At 33.0% G+C, this 17,306-nt stretch overlaps 1 protein-coding gene across 1 annotated transcript; it reads right to left on the reverse strand.

Moving 5' to 3' along the window:
• Positions 1-141: 141 nt before the first annotated feature.
• EMB25 (DEAD/DEAH box helicase) lies at positions 142-7,116 on the reverse strand. Its single transcript, XM_007044396.3, has 8 exons — positions 6,576-7,116; positions 6,308-6,483; positions 5,904-6,017; positions 5,409-5,517; positions 5,237-5,323; positions 3,851-3,969; positions 2,775-2,952; positions 142-2,601 (listed from the first exon to the last, which is right to left on the reverse strand). The coding sequence occupies exons 1-8, from the start codon at positions 7,029-7,031 to the stop codon at positions 346-348; spliced, it is 3,495 nt and encodes a 1,164-aa protein (XP_007044458.2). The 5' UTR covers positions 7,032-7,116; the 3' UTR covers positions 142-345.
• Positions 7,117-17,306: the final 10,190 nt, after the last annotated feature.

Below are 17,306 nucleotides of genomic sequence, written 5' to 3' on the forward strand. Positions count from 1 at the left end.
TTATGCATATCCAAAGGTTGAAGCTGCCTGACATGACTCCACACAATGCCAGCCCATAACTGGTACTTGTACTGACTAGGCAGATAAATTTCGCTTTTTCCCATTTATTTAATATGTTAAAATGCACATTGTCTTGACAAGTTATCAAAAAATGATTCTTTCTTCCAGCAAATGGAAAATGTTTTACAGTTGACTCGGGGAATCTGACTTTCGTAAACAAAACATGCGCTCTTTATGGGTGGGTGTAGCCAATTCCAAGTCAAGATGTGTATTATCAAATCAAGAAAGTAAATCGACATATACAATAAATAACGATTACCTGTTAAACGACAAGGCAAAGGAATTTCATCCGGCGAGCTCGCTTATGGGTGGACGGTCCATGACATCAGATGCTGCTGTCGCATTTTTTTGCAGCAAGGGATCAATATCAGGCAACTTAGGAATCTGAGCCAAAAGGTCAATGGTTCGTCTTAAAAGGCGAGCTAAGTCACCCTCATCCATGGCACAATCCATCATCAATTCCCTCCAAGATAGGCCGGATGCCCAGGCTTCGACCATTCCAGAAAACTGGCCATCCAAACAGCAAGGTATCTCTACCCCATGCTTCTCCTCAAGTTGCATAAAGGAGTATCTTTGTTCATCCAATAAACTAATGACATTTAGGACAGTAGAGGAAGGTTCATATATGTAGTTATTATTTTTCCAAACACGAACCTTAATCCCCTCAGAAACTAAACTTGCACACACAGCGGCAAGTTGTGCAGGCTTTAACTCCAGTAAGATTTTATTTCGAAGGACCATTGCCAGCCACAGTTCATTTTCTCCTCTTATTGCAGCAGCAGTTTCACCAAGGGGGAATATTACATGCGTATTGATATCTAATGCACTTGTTTCATGAATCACATTGCTGATTTGCACAAACTCCTTCCAGCCAGACGGTTCGATTCGCTCCATTCTATTGGTCAAGTGATTTGATCTAGCCTTCAACCGTTTTATCTTTTCCTCGGTAAACCTAGCCATATCCAAGATTTTTTTATTTTCTCTGAAGCCTTCTGTACGGGCTATCTTTTTCTTCAAACGTGCTACTTTGTTCCTTTGTTCCTTGTAATGTTCTACAGATTCATCGTATTCTTGCGACATATGCAACACCTCATCGCTTTCAGAAAGACTACTTAAAACTGGCACGTTTAGACTCCAGGACCATGTCTCTAGGGATCCCTCTGTGTACCATAAACCACCAAGCTCAGAGTCAGCAACTTTTTCCCACTGCATCTCCTCCTTATCAAGAAGTGTCCTCATTATTTCCCGAGGCAAAGCATCCCCCTGAGTTAAAGCAACATCTGGAAAGCCAGTCCTATAAACAGTTTTAATCCACTTCTCTGTAAATAGATACCAGGAGTTATCTGAACCAAGAGCCACATAGTAAGTTGGTTCAACATCTTGATGACTGTCAGGCTCACCAGCATTTAACTCAGTTCCAACACTACCCATTGCAAAAGAATCATCAGCAGACACCATCTTTTTAAGTTTTGACCCATCCAGCGACTCAACCTTCCCCAGATAAACAGCAGGAACTAAGTTTTGAACTCCTTCAGAATCCCTATACTGCAAGCAAATGAAGGGGAGGTGTCCATTTTCAAACTCCTTTAAGAGAGGTTTCAAAGCAGAAAATCTCTTCAATTCCATCCTTCTTCGTAATTCAGTCCTAAGGCGTTTTTCTTGCCTTAATTCCTCTTGTAAATCTGCAATCTCCTTATATGCCACCTCCGATAGAAGTTTCCTGCTTTTTCTATCTATAGCATCATCACTAATTTCAGAAGTCAATGCTTCAATCTCTTTCTCTATTTTAGCAAGCTCCTCTTTGGCAGCAAGCATTACATTGCTGCCCAAGTAGTTTCCAAAACTTTGCTCCACTAACTTCCTTGCCTCTTCCAAAGTTCTCCTTCCTTGTAAAGCATTCAATTCATCTGATTCATTGGACCTACGAGTAACTTTTGCACCTCCTAGAAGATTCAACACCATTCCATAAGAAGCAGTGAACTGGGATACAAGGGGTTCAACTCCAGAAAATAGAAGCTTGCAGCACTCTTCAGCACCTTCGTAAGGAGTCTGCACTATCACAACATGACCCCATTCATCTATGCCTCTACGTCCAGCGCGCCCTGCCATTTGAAGCAATTCATTAGGGCTTAACTGGATACGTCCGCTGCTTGTCCTTTTGCTAAGAGATGAAATAACAGCTGTCCTAGCAGGCATGTTGATTCCAGCTGCCAGGGTTTCTGTAGCAAAGACAACCTTAACAAGTCCGCGCTGAAATAGCTCTTCAACAAATGATTTCCATAGCGGAAGACAACCAGCATGATGTGCAGCAACCCCTCTAATAAGTCCTTTGACTGCAGTCTCCCTCACAGCATCAGGATATTGAAGGCGAAACTTCTTCAAAGCAAGTTCTACCTCACTCATCTCACAATCATCCAAAAGGCTGCAGTCTTCAACATACTGCACAGCTGCATCACAACCTCTCCTATTAAAAATAAACCAAATTGCTGGAAGCATGTCCTTTGCTTTGAGGTGCCATAGTGTATCAACAACTTGAGGAACCTGAAAATTATCATTATGCTGTAAATAATTTTTTTTATTATGATTGTTGCTAATCTGGCAAAAGTATACCCTTGAAGAAGTGTTCTTTATTTGCAAACAAATTACGCCAACCACAACCAAAGAATAAAATTACTATACCATACTTCTGACTTTTCAAAATAAAAAAACCATACCTGTGAGCGGCGAATCATGTTTTTGTCATTCTTTGAAAGGGGCTGCTCAGACATGCTAACTATACCATCAAGGCTCCCATTTCTTCCATGTTGTCGTGAATTTCTTCTTCTAGATCCATCATCCCTGTAAGATTTAACTCCTGAAGCAGAAAGTTGTAAATAATTGAGTGACAGCTTCCTGTTTCAGGTTCCAAAAGAAAATTGAAAATTTGTTAGAAGTACTAAGAGATACTTGTGATACAAATGTAAAATATCATCTAAAGAGAAAAGCACTAGACGAAGTTATAATGTAAAAGCGTGAATTCAATGACATTCACATTGCTTGAACGTAATAATTGGAACACAGTAAGGTAAACTTGCAAGCAACTATGCCGATAAATTACCAATTACAGAAATAACCATTGAAAAGATGCAATCATTAAAAAAATCTAATACAATTATGAAATTTTATCAATTTTCATTTAGAAGAATTTTCATTTAGAGAGAGAGAGAGACAGACAGACAGAGAGTTTTTTGTCTAAAAAAAAGCTATCTATTGTATATGCATGCGTGGGTGTGTGTGTGTGGTAAAATATGGAAACATTTAACTAGAAAATAAACAGAATAGTATTGATCCATAATGTTAGGAGTAACCCAGACTACCCCTTTCAAATTATTATTACAGAAACAATAGAATAATCTAAGTAAAGTATTTTGGTAAATGTGAAACAAGCACTGATAATCTTACCCCAAAAAGTACTAATCATATACCAACAGATACACATGTCAAGTGTCCATAATTTCACACTAAAACTACACAGCCCAATGTTTCTTCGATAAGGCTGCATTTAAATACCTTAGATTACACTTTCAGATTATTTTTACAAAAACAATAGGCTAATCTAAGTAAACTATTTTGGTAAATGTGAATCGGGGCAGTGCTAATTTTACCCCAAAAAAAATTATAAATTATATACCAACAGATACAAATGTCAAGCGCCCATAATTTCACACTAAAATGCCTACACAAATGTTTCTTCCTGCATATAAATCCCCCAAAGAAGTTCCATAAGGCCAGCAGTTTCTATTTGAAATACCTATTCATGTGTGTTCCTTTTTCGTTAAGAAGAGGCAATAACGAAGTCTTTGTTGAGAAGTGCCAAGTCAATGGAACCGGACGCCAGGATGATGTTACCAGCTCTGTTTTACCATGAATCTAGAAACAAAATGGAAATTAAGGGGAAAAATGTCAATCATCTCATAGGCTCATAGCTTATAATTCAAAGATACAGAGGTCAAGGTCAGCACAACTATCATGTGTAAGTGGGAAGATCACACAGCTAGGAGGGAATTTCTGGAATATTTGTGCACTTTCATCGTGCATACCAATCTGACTTGGAACATGTACCCTCAACTGTAGAATAAATCTAGTTTCATATGGGTTGAGTCAAACAAAGACAACATAGATGCAAATAAAGAACTTATTAAACAGGAACTGGCCCCAGTTACATTAACTGAATGAGAGAAATATTGAAAACAGAAGATAAGCTAAAACCTAAGAGAAGGACATTCATAAGATGAATGAGTCCAAAATTGCATTTTTTTTCTCATGGTGATAATACTTTTTCAATGGGGTGATGGTAAGTTCAAATTGAATGAGTCAAATCTTCAAAATGGCAGACAGAGATTACTTGTCTAAACACCATTTCATCCCCACCGTTTTCTCCTAGAAAGAAATATCTGTTGAATTTTCTTCAAAAAAAATAACAAGCCAGTTTGAAATTAAGCCTCAATTGACTTAAGCTGACAGAAAAATAAGAACAAGTTTACTTAAGCATTTAGGACAATGGTAGGTGGATGTGTCCTCATCAAACAGCCAGGTTGAAACCCCCTTCCCCCAAAAATTAAAAAATGAAAAACGAACAAGCTTAACTCAAGGAGCCTAAGTCTAAAACCAATATTATGTTTTTGGTGAAATGACATTTACTAAAATAACCAAGTAGAACATGAAGTCTAGAGCACTCCTGACAAGCTCATCTTGAAATAGAAAGTCGACCCCAGCATGTAAAAGATTACATTGGGATATCAAATCAACACTGAGCCCCATGAGATTATGCATCACCAAACAATATACCACTCCCTATCTTTGTTTACTAATCAAGCTACGAGAACAAAAGGTACATAAAGCAGTCTAGCAAGTAGTACAACAAAGAAAAAATTTGCTCATGGTGGAAAAGCCAACATGCAGAAGACAAGTAAAATAGAAATCATGCCATTGCCAGTGAATATCTCCAACTTCATGATCAAGGCTGAACACTTTGCCAGAAAATCCATTTTGAGTTTGTGATTCCAAGAGTGCAAGACAAACAAACAAGGGCAAACAAAGATACAGAGAGGATATAATGCATATTCATAATCACTCTCAAACATATGAACCAATATCAGGGATGGTCAAGATCATATGATATGATGAGGAACAGTACCTGACCAATCCAACCAGCTAGCTCATCTGGATTTGCAACTGTCGCTGACAGACATATAAGTTGAACTTCTTTTGGGCAATAAATCACCTAAATATGTTCCACAACTAGGTGAAAACACATTAAACAATGACAATCCAGAAATATATGTGGTCCAAAACTCAAATATACTCACTATCTCCTCCCACACAGTACCCCGAGATATGTCACTTAAATAATGAACCTCATCGAGAACAATCACATCAACATGAAAAAAACCACTCCCAGAAGAAGCCATTCCAACACTGCATCAGCAGACACAATAAATCACCATGCTTAATTTCAACTACTAACACAAGCCTTATGAAAGAAAACTATGGGGGTTGCAAATGAAACATTTATAAGACATGCAATACCTATATGAGATTTCTTCCTAGAAAGCAATATAAGTCTGATCATCCCCAGACCTAAAATAAACATAAGGCAGCCAATAACCTCCTAATGGAGGGTAAAAATTGCCACCACCCCATTTTTGTTGCAAAGGGATATACAGTACTTAATATATACTATGTAAGTATATAACCAATGAAAAATTCATACAAATTAGATATATGGCACCATTCACATCAACATTACACAAAACCGTGCATAAGCTTTGCCAAGACCAGGTATACAACATAAACTAGAGTACCTATTATACAACATGTTGCGCAAAATCTCTGTAGTCAAGACTAAAACCTGAGCATCCTTGTTGACAGCAGAATCTCCTGTGAGAAGCCCGACATTGTTATCCCCAAATGTCTCCCTAAACCAACAAAGATCACCATATTAGCTTGAAGGATTCATATCACCTATGACTATTTTCACTACAAAATTTTCCAATTCCAGCCATTCATAGTGGCAGGGCCAAGGGAAAATTTTTGGAGGCGACAATATGGTTGAGGTTTTAAAACTGTATGTAATTAATTGTATGTGATAACTCAAAATCACTCCCAAACTTATTAAACTTAATAAAATTTATTGCAAAAATAAATAGAGAGTGAAGATTATAGTTCATTGTGCTTGTTGAGAGGGAAGGAAAATAACTTTGGTTACCTAAACTGTCGAAACTTCTGATTGGACAATGCCTTAAGCGGAGTTGTATAGAATAACCTGCTTCCCCTGGCTACCGTTGCCACGGCGGCGGCTTCCGCAATTAAGGTCTTTCCACTACTTGTTGGCGCTGAAACCACCACCGATGAACCCCTCAAAAATGCTTCTATGGCTATTCTCTTCAAAACAAATGGCAAAATCATTATATTTTAGAAAAGAAGAAGAAGAAAAAGCTGATTCCAAAAAAGGTGAAATATTGAAAATATGGAACCTGAAACTTATCAATGCGAAAATCGTAAATATCAGCGAGTGCATCAACGTCAATCATTTCCTGGCCGAATTCTCTAACTAGGTTACAGAGCCTCTCGACACGTTCCCACGTGGATTCCTTGCGCCGGTTCCAAAAATCCACGGAGATTTCGACTTCGTCTGCACTCTGTTGGATATCGTCCGAAACTTCGCCTGAAACGTCGTCGTATTCGTCTGCAGCTTCGTAATCGTCGTCGTCTTCGTCATCTTCGAGTTCTTCGTCGGCGTCGGAGAGCTGGGGTTCTGAGGAGAAGGGAGAGCGTCGGGATTTGAAAGAGAGACGGAAGGAAAGTGGAGAGAGGATGGATTTGGGGCGACAGAAAGGGAAAGATTGAGCGAGAAAATGACAGTGAGAGATCTGGCAGTGTTTGGTTGTGGGGAAAAGGGAAGGAAGCGAGAGGATAGAAAGAGTGTTCATGGCGGGAGGGGTATTGACAGAAATTTTGGATTGGTTCCTTCACCTTGAGGGCAACTATTACGTGGAATTATCATTTTGCTATAACGAATATCCGCTAAATTCTGCGGGAAAGTTCAGAAATAAAATACGAACCGCTGGCGGTTTGAAAAATCATTACAAGTCTTTTTCTTTTCTTTTTTTCACTTAATATCTTTAAAAAATTAAATCATTTAAAAATTTTAAATAAATTTTTAACTTTTATTACTTTAATCAAGTTTTTATACAAATATTAGATGGGTTTTTTATTTCCTTAATTAAAAAAATTGAACTTATTTTGATTTCTTTTGTGACTTTTTTATTACTTTCTTACTCTTGTTTGTTTATGGATTACCATTCTTGGTACTATCTCACATTTTTTACTTCCAAAACTCCCAATCATCATAATAGCTAGAAACATTGCGATCTATTTCTTTCAAATTTTAATTTAATTCTACTTTTTTAAGTATATATTTTCCAAAAATTAGCCTTATTTTATTATTTATTACATTTTTTTCTTGTCCATAATTTTGTTTTTTTATAAGAACCCTCCCGTGTCTTATGTGACTATGTATCAATGCTCTATGTTTCCTCTCGTGGGTTAGCTTTGATTTAGGGTTTGATTTTATCCATTTTTGAGATTTTTTATTTTACCTAAAGCAAAAACTCTTTTGAGATTAAAGTGTCAAGTATTTATTATTTTATCTCATAGTGAAACTAATAAAGGATATTACAGAATCATGATAGATATCATAATGAAGGATAATGGAAATCATGATAGATATGCTTATTGACTTAGTGATATAATTTTTTGATATAATTCCCTTAATTTCCTTAATTATAGGACGTTACAATATTTATTTAAGCATTACACTTTATTGTACAGATTGTTTTCCTTTTATATTGATGTTATGACTTATATATAAAAGGATGAATGTTAATTGAATAAATCATTCAAGAGAGTATTCAAACTCTTCATGATATCAGAGTAAGGTTATAGACAACCTAAGCTAAAATCCTTTAATGGCCGATAAGTGATAATTCTATTTTATAGAATTATTTTAGTTCAATTTTATTATTAAATATTAGCTAAGTCCTCAATTTTCAATTATAATTTACTTATTTTTAGTTGTTTATAGAATTAGTTTATTTTTAAGTGAGTTATTTTAATATTATGTTATTTTTTTTTAATTTAATTGTTATTTATTAGTTTTTATATTTTTTATAAGAGTAAAAGAGGTTGGGGTTAATTTTGAAATGTAAGGTGTTGAAAGACTCGAAAGTCTATTTGCATATGCTTTAGTGTTTTGGCCACAACTCGCGCTACAAAACTCCAAATGATGCGATTCTTGGACCCTTGGAAAGCTAAGAGACAGAGCTACAACTTCATAAGATCGCTTTACCCAGTTCTGCCTCGAAGATAGAGAAAATCTATTCAGAAAATGGCTGGACGTACTCTGTCGGGAATGAAAATTTGTAAAGACTGACAATTGATTTTTTGGGCCTCTCATTACACTTTTGAGCTCAGTTAAATCATAGATCAACTTAAGGAACTATAGGTTAAGTTTATTAGTATAAATAGAATATTTTTAAGAACATTAGGGTAGACAACTTTTGGGAGATTCAAGAAGCTAGAAGTTGAAGCTGAAACTTGAAGATCAAGGCGGTAATTATTTATTTTGTTTTCTTCGTTGGTTTTTATTTTTCTTGTTACTCTCAATGGTTGAATTATATACAATGTTATTTGTCTTTGCGATCGTGAGTAGCTAGTTTTCTTTTTTCAAGATTGCAATGGAACTCACATGTAATCTAAATTTTTTTCTCTCTGTTGATTATTTTTAATGGGATTTGAATTGTTTATTCTTATTTGTTCTTAATGCTTTTAATTGCTTGGCCACCAATTAAATTGATTTAGGAACCTAAACAAACTTGGAAAAGGGAGTTTAGTTTAGACTAAAATTGGGATAGCATATGATCATATTAATTGATTTGCTTATAGGATAGGAATATACCTACAGGCCATATATAGTCAGATTAGAGCCTGAACTTAATGAGTCTATTTTAATTTCAATTCACATAGGGATATAATATTTTGGTTAAAATAGATATTTTTATAAGATGAGTCGGGAGACCCTTATAAATAATTTAGGACTCTAGGTTAGCAATTCAACCAATTGAAATAAGTTAAGGAATAGAGGTAAGATTTAGATGAAGTGTGAAGGATATTATTATCTTAGGCTTGTTTGATTTGATATTTACTCGAGTTATTATTATTTTAATTTTTCTTGTAGGTTTAAATTTTAGTTAATTAGTTTTAGTTAATCAATTAATTTTGAGTATTTGGATAAGATTAATTTGTTCTAATTTTAGTACTTAGTAAAATTTTAGATCAATTCTCTATGGGATCTATACTCTGCTTGCTAATATACTATCTATTTAATACGTATACTTGCATAATAGAATTTTAACTGACAATAAGAGTGGGGAAGAGGTAAGTAAAGGTAACGAGAATTTGGTATCCACCATAGGTACGACCATACTAAGCAGTACCTTGGTCGATACCAAATCGCCCTATTATCTACATCCCTCAAATCATCTTGGCATAATATTTGTTACATATCCACTGAGTGAAATTGGGAATAATTACTTCACTTTGAGGTGTAGTTTCTTGAATGCTTTCCAATCCAAGAACAAAGCAAGGTTCGTGGATGGATCTATTATAAAGCCAAAAATCAACTCCCCAGATTTCCAAAGTTGGGTACAGTGCAATGCAATAGTCCTATCTTGGCTAATTAATGCTCTTTCAAAGGAATTGCAAGGAGAAGTAGTACATATAGAAAATGCAAGTGAAATATGGGCAGATTTCTAGGAACGATTCACTCAAGGCATTGCACCTAGAGTCTATGAACTCAAACGAGCAATTACTCTGTTGCAATAGGAGAGGGTCCTAATCTCTACTTATTATGAAAAATTAAAAGCTTTATGTAATGAAGCACAAACCTTTCGACCCTTACAAGTTTGCACTTATGGTGCCTCGAGTCAAATGCAGGAGATGCGCGAAGAAGAAAAAGTATTTGATTTTTTGATGGGATTAGATGAAAGCTTTAGAACCGTGCACTCCCAAATTCTCAGCTTAGAGCCCTTGTCGATTATTGGACAAGCTTATGAGATCGCAACACAAGAAGAGAAGCAGTTGGCAGTGGTTGCATCACAATCCATAATGCTCGAAAGAGTTGCTTTGATGGTGAGAAACCAAACAATCAACGGTGCAAGGCATGGCAGTGAGCAAAAGGTAGGTGATCGACGAGACCATCGTGGAGGGGAAGGAACTCGTCCCCGTCGCACTCACTATGACAAAATCGGGCATACTCGTGATTCTTGCTACGAGATTGTGGGCTACCCATCGGATTGGCAGTAGAGACAGAAGCCCAAGGGAGATTAGACAAAAATGCCAACGATGGTGGTTGGGAAGCAGACTCGTGCATTTGCAATTAAGGGAGAAGCAGACATGGGTCACGAACCTTATTCATTTGTACCTGGGCTCACACAGGCCTAATACCAACAACTAATGGATCTATTGAGCTGGCAGACAAATGAGTCCAACTTTAATATTTGACCAATAGTCAACATGGCCTCAAATGTCCACAATACAATATTTTCTAGTAAATCATTTGGCAAGAACAACTCGTGGATAATTGATACTGGGGCCACAGATCATATCACTCATTAAATTGACAGTTTGTTCAACATGGTTAAAATTTCCAATATCCCACTTGTCCAAATTTCGAATGGTGATACTGTGTCAGTGCATACTATGGGCCAAGTGAATCTTGGGCCCAATTTAACCATGGATAAAGTTCTTGGCATGCTTGATTTTTGTTTTAATTTGCTATCTATGAGCAAAATAACTCGTGACTTGAACTATCTACTCATTTTTGGACCTGATTTTTGTGTGGTACAAGATGTGCTGTATAGAAAGCCGATTGGAGTGTGTAGAATGCAAAATGGATTATAGTACTTGGAGCCAATGAGGGCGGGTAAGGTTCTTTTGGCTAAAGGCAAAGATAATGCATTATTATGGCACCATTGATTGGGGCACATTCCTTTGGATCATCTTTCAATACTTCGAAATTTATTTGTCACCTACATCGGAAAGGACAACTTTCTTTGCGATGCCTGTTGTAGAGCGAAACAAGCTAGATTGCCTTTCCCAATTTGCAGAAATAAAAGTTTGCACGCCTTTGATTTAATCCATTGTGATATTTAGGGGCTTTATCACACTGCATCCCTTTTAGAAACACATTATTTTCTCATTAGTGTTGATGATTATAGCTGGGCAACATGGGTTTTTCTTATGAAGCATAAATTAGAAACTTGAAATCTCTTACTTTATTTCTTCTAGTGGGCTAGGACACAATTCAATGTACAAATCAAGATATTGCGAACAAACAACAGTTTGGAATTTAAGCATGAAGATTTGGTGGATCATTATTTTGAGCATGGCATGGAAAGACAAACTAGTTGCACAAACACACCTCAGCAAAATGGTGTGGTGGAATGCAAACATTGCCACCTCTTAGAAGTAACACGAGCACTTTGATTTCAAGCCAACCTTCCCATCACCTTTTGGGGTGAATGTGTACTCATTGCAGCATATCTGATCAATCGTATGCCATGCCCTCTTCACTTGTTCCTGATTCACACTCTTCTTCTCCTTTAGCCAACTTGACGGTGTATCTTTTATCTCACAATATTTCTTACTTTAAATTTTTCAGAGCACACAATGTGTTCTTAGGGGCCATCTTAGCCATCGATGAGTCAAATCATTTTTTAGGCAGTCAAAATACAACATTGGCGTGATGTCATGGCCAAGGAGATATCTGCCTTAGAAGCAAATAATACATAGACTTTGACCTCTCTACCTTTGGGAAAATGAGCCATTGATTCTAAATAAGTGTATAAAATCAAATACAATCCAGATGGAATGGTAGAACGTTATAAAACAAGGCTCGTCGCCGAAGGCTATACACAAATTGAATGGGTGGATTTCCATGAAACCTTTGCTCCAGTTGCAAAATTGGTCACAGTACGCTGTCTTTTGGCTATCACTGTCGTACGTCGTTGGGAGTTACACCAACTGGGCATTAACAATGCCTTTTTACATGGGGATTTAGAAGAAGAAGTCTACATGAAAATACCTCAAGGCTTTTCCAAAAAAAAGGAGCAGTGTGTTTGTCGACTTAAGAAATCTCTGTATAGACTTCGTCAAGCATCACGAAATTGGTATCAAAAGTTCACTAATTCCGTACTAGCCATTGGATTTGTTCAATCGCATGCTGATCATTCTCTATTCACGTACTCTGCTAAGGAGTCATTTGTTACAGTATTAATCTACGTTGATGACGTTATAGTAACAGGGACTAATGCACTCAAGATTTCCCAACTTAAGGCTCACTTGGATCGTAAATTTTGTATTAAAGATTTGGACTAGTTGAAATATTTTTTAGGCATTGAGGTGTCATGTTCTCCATCCAGTATTGTCTTGAGCCAACAGAAATATGTGCTTGATATATCGACAGATAGCAACCTTACTAATTACAAACCCGCTTTGTCACCTATGGACCAACAGGTCAAGCTCGATCCTAATGAAGGACTGCTTTGTTTAGATCCAGGGCAATATAGAAGGTTAATTGGAAGATTATTATATCTCACCATCACAAGACCTAATATTAGTTTTGTTGTTCATGTAGTAAGTCAATTTATGAATTGCCCATGTCAGCCTCATTTCGATGCAGCTCTACATACTCTTAGATATCTAAAAGGTTCCTCAAGCCAGGGTTTGTTGCTTCCTGCTAATAGTCAATTGATCCTCAGAGCTTACTGTGATGTAGGTTGGGCAGGTTGTCCAACAACACGTAGGTCAACCGCGAGATACATCATCTATCTTGGTTCGTCTCATATCTCATGGCAATATAAGAAACAGTCAATTGTTTCTCGTTCCTTTCCAGAAGCAAAGTATAGGGCCATGGCCACAACATTTAGTGAGATTGTATGGCTTCTTAAATTATTAGCTGACCTTTAAATTCACACCCATCACCAGCTTCATTATTTTGTGACAATCAAGCTGCACTTCACATTGTTGAGAATTCGGTTTTTCATGAACGTATCAAGCACATCAAGATATACTGTCATTTTATCAAACAACGCATCCAGTCCAAAACCCTTGTTCCATGATCCATCTCATCATAATTTCAATTGGTAGACATTTTTACCAAGGCTTTTGGACAGAATCGTTTCCATGATTTAATGGCCAAATTGGGCATTACTAATCTTCATGCTCCAACTTAGGGGGGAGTAATGAAGGATATTAGAGAATCATGAACATAAGGAAGGATAATGGGGATCATGACAGATATGTCGGGAATCATGACAGATATGCTCATTGACTTAGTGATATAATTTCTTGATCTAATTCCCTTAATTTCGTTAATTATAATACGTTACAACCTTTATTTAAGCATTATACTTTATTGTACAGATTGTTTTCCTTTTATATTGATGCTATGACTTGTATATAAACGAATAAATATTAATCGAATAAATCATTTAAGAAAGTATTCAAACTCTTCAAAAATAGTGTAGTTTACAAAATACAGGGAGTATTGTATTGTTGATTTTAAGTGACTTAATTGATTTTTCCTTCCAAAAGTTGGTGTTTGGCAAGGACCAGTTTGGGTTTGATCTATTTTGCTGTTGTGATTATCCAATCCCCATTTCTCCTCTAAAAATACCTTTGAGATCGACTGGGATTGAAGTGCACAACCATAGATGGAAAGTGAAATATTTTTTTTGAAGTAATAAAATAAACTCAAAAAACACTCAATCTTTATTTTAAATTAATTAAATAAAAAATATATGTATGAGAAAGTTTGATCAATGCTATATATATGTGTGTGTGAATTATCTGAAATGATAGAAGTGATTGTCGCATGTAATTGGGACTTAAAATGTGATTATTTGAAACAATAGAAATGCATAAGTTTTTTAAACTAATAAAAAAATCAAATAAACACTAATTTTTTTCTTGAATTAAATAAATAAAAAGTAAAAAAGATTAAAAAAAAATTTATTGTCTTTTTACATAAAAACAAATTGAAAATTTAAATCAAAGTAAAACATAAAGTTTTATGTAAGAAAAAAAAATAACTTTAGAGTATTATATGAAAAAATATCATAACATAAAAGAGTCTATGTGAAGTTTGTTCTTTAAATATATTTTTTTAAAATTTATTGAATAGAAACTCATGAAAGTTGACTATTATTAACACAACAAAATACGGAAATTGAAAATTCATTTGTTTTTTTTTTAAATTTTCTTTTGGATTTCACTCCAAGAAATAAAATATAGTCTTAAGGCTTACAATTTTTTACCTTATAGCACGTTTGGTTCGCGGAATAGACAAGAATGGAATAGAATAGCTATTACGTGGGAATAGAATGAGATGAGAATAGAATAGAATAGGTATTACGTAGTTTGGTATGATAAATGGAATAGAGCAGGAATGATTATTATGACGTATTACAGTGTTTTGTTGGTAAAAATAACTTTGGAATAAGAAAAGAATAAAAATAAAAAGACAAAAATACCCTTTATTATATAATGATTATTTAATTTTTATTTTATTTTTTAAATATTAATATTTTATTTATAATCTAATCATTAATATAACAAAATACTAATATTTTATTTATAATTTAAATGTTATAATGATTATTTATTTTTAAATTATTTTATTTTTAAACATTAATAATGTATAATTTATTTAAAATATTAAAAATTGATAGTTTAAATATTAATATTTTATTTATACTTTAATCATTAATATTAAATGTTATTGTGATTATTTATTTTTATTTTATTTTATCTTTTAAATATTAATAATTTATGTTTTTAAATATTAATAGTTGATTATTTAACTATTAATATTTTATTTGTAATTTAATCATTAATATTATAAAATACTACTATTTTATTTAGAATTTAAATGTTATTATGATTATTTGTTTTTATTTTATTTTTTAAATATTAATAATTTATAATTGATTGAAAATATTAATAATTGGTAATTTAATTTATAATTTAAATATTATTATGATTAAAATATTAATACTTTTAATTAATTTTTAAATTCAAAATATTTTATAATATATAATTAATAACTTAACCTTTTTATTATAATAAGATTTATTTTTCTCTATTTGCATTTTTCATTTTTTAATTTAAATTTCACTTAATAATTTAAAAATTAATATTTTAAAATACTAATTTTTTATTTATAATTTAAATATGTTATAATTAAAATATAAAAATATTTATATTTTTATATTTTAATTTAAAATATTAATTTTATAAATTTAAATTTATAATTTTTAAAAATAAATAATGACATTTTAATATTTTTATATTTTAATTTAAAATATTAATTTTATAAATTTAAATTTATAATTTTTAAAAATAAATAATGACATTTTAGTCCAAAATGTATAAATTTTGTTTCCATAGGTGTGGAATAGCTAATACCATGGGGATGGTGGTATTAGCCATTCCACCTACCAAACATGACCTTAGGAAAACCAAAAAATTGGCCAAACACAAACCGCTTGTCTCCCTATTATTTGTCTGACTGAAACATTCGTTTTGGCTTTGTTGTTTTACAATATTATCAGACAAGACAAAGAAGCAAACAGCAGCTGAAACCCATCACTTGCCCTGTGTTGTACGATACTCGGATTTTCTGGAGCCAATAGCTACTTACTAGAGTGTTAGGTCTATGGTGTGCCGGTATGCCAAACCACCCACATGTCGGGTCTGTTTGTTTTGATTTAAAATGTTTTTTAAAAATATTTTTAAAATTTATATTTATTAGATGAAAAATTTATTTTAAATATAAAATATCTTACGAATCAATTGAAAAAATAATAATTGAGTATGAAAAATATCTTATGCCGCTAAGGGATATAAGGTATTTTTATAAAATAAAAAAATTTTATACTTAATTTAAGAGTATAGATTTGATAAATAAATTTTATATTTAATTTAAGAGTATAGATTTGATAAATATTAATATTTAATTTAAAATATTAAAAAGTAAACTATATTACTATTTAACTTAAAATATTAATATTTAAATTATTTAATACTATTAAAATTAAAAAATATTTTTTAATGAAACCATTAAATGTAATTATATTTTATATTTATAAATTGAATACACTTTACTAATACTTATAATGAAAAATATTTTAATAATCGTTATTTGATAAATACAAAGTATAGGTTTTAGATGTGTTACAAAATTAATAAATAAGGATATTTTTATAGTGAATATATATAAATATAGATTTTGGATATTTTATACAATTGATAAATATTGATATTTTTATAGCAATATGGTAAAAAAGTGATTGAGATATAATTTTTTTTAAAATTAGAGTTTATTTTAATTATAAATAGTATTGTATAAGAGTGAAAAGATTGTGCGGATGATTGTATTGCACTATTCCTTTAATTACATAGACATGAGAAGTGTCAAGTCCACACATTTAGAGTGAAAGACCCAAAAACTAAACCCAAGTTTAAAGCGGAAGAACGAAAAACTAAACTCACATATGGAAACTTTCAAATTCAGCCAACTCACATGCCAATCAACTAAAGTTACACAACAGAAGACTATATCACCTCACGTGATGCAAAGATATGGTAGCGTTTTTTTTTATTTATAGGTATAGATACTTAGTTAAATATTGTGAAAAATATCATTATTAATTTTACCAATTTTCATATTTATTATTTATTTTGATCCAAAATTAATGAAAATCAAATGACACTACTTTATAATCAATTTCTATTTATCATCTTGACATTTAAATAAGTCCATTGGTAATGTAAAAAATATTTTTCATAAATTTAATAAAAAATATTTTTAATAATTTATTTCAATAACAAAAAATATTAAATGTTTTATAAAATATTTTACAATAAATTTTTTTTAATAAATTATTTTTTAATTACCAAACAACCTATAGTAGGCCTGACCAGCACAGGACTCGAATAAAAAAATATAAAACAGGCCAAACACATTAAATATAAAGACTCTCATTAAAAAATATAAAGGAGGAAAGTCAGGACTGCATTGGTGGCCAAACACAGGCGAGAGGCGAACCTACAAAAACAGTTTTTTTATTCCTAGTTTTTACCTT

Source organism: Theobroma cacao, chromosome 2, assembly GCF_053813885.1.
Source record: "Theobroma cacao isolate CCN51 chromosome 2, ASM5381388v1, whole genome shotgun sequence".
Classification (NCBI taxonomy): domain Eukaryota; kingdom Viridiplantae; phylum Streptophyta; class Magnoliopsida; order Malvales; family Malvaceae; genus Theobroma; species Theobroma cacao.

Coding starts and splice junctions, on each gene's coding strand:
- EMB25 (XM_007044396.3), bottom strand. CDS start 7,031: ATGAACACTCTTTCTATCCTCTCGCTTCCTTCCCTTTTCCCCACAACC. Junction 6,484..6,575: donor TTCGCATTGATAAGTTTCAG/GTTCCATATTTT, acceptor TTTGTTTTGAAG/AGAATAGCCATAGAAGCATT. Junction 2,953..3,850: donor AAAGGAACACACATGAATAG/GTATTTCAAATA, acceptor AACCTGAAACAG/GAAGCTGTCACTCAATTATT.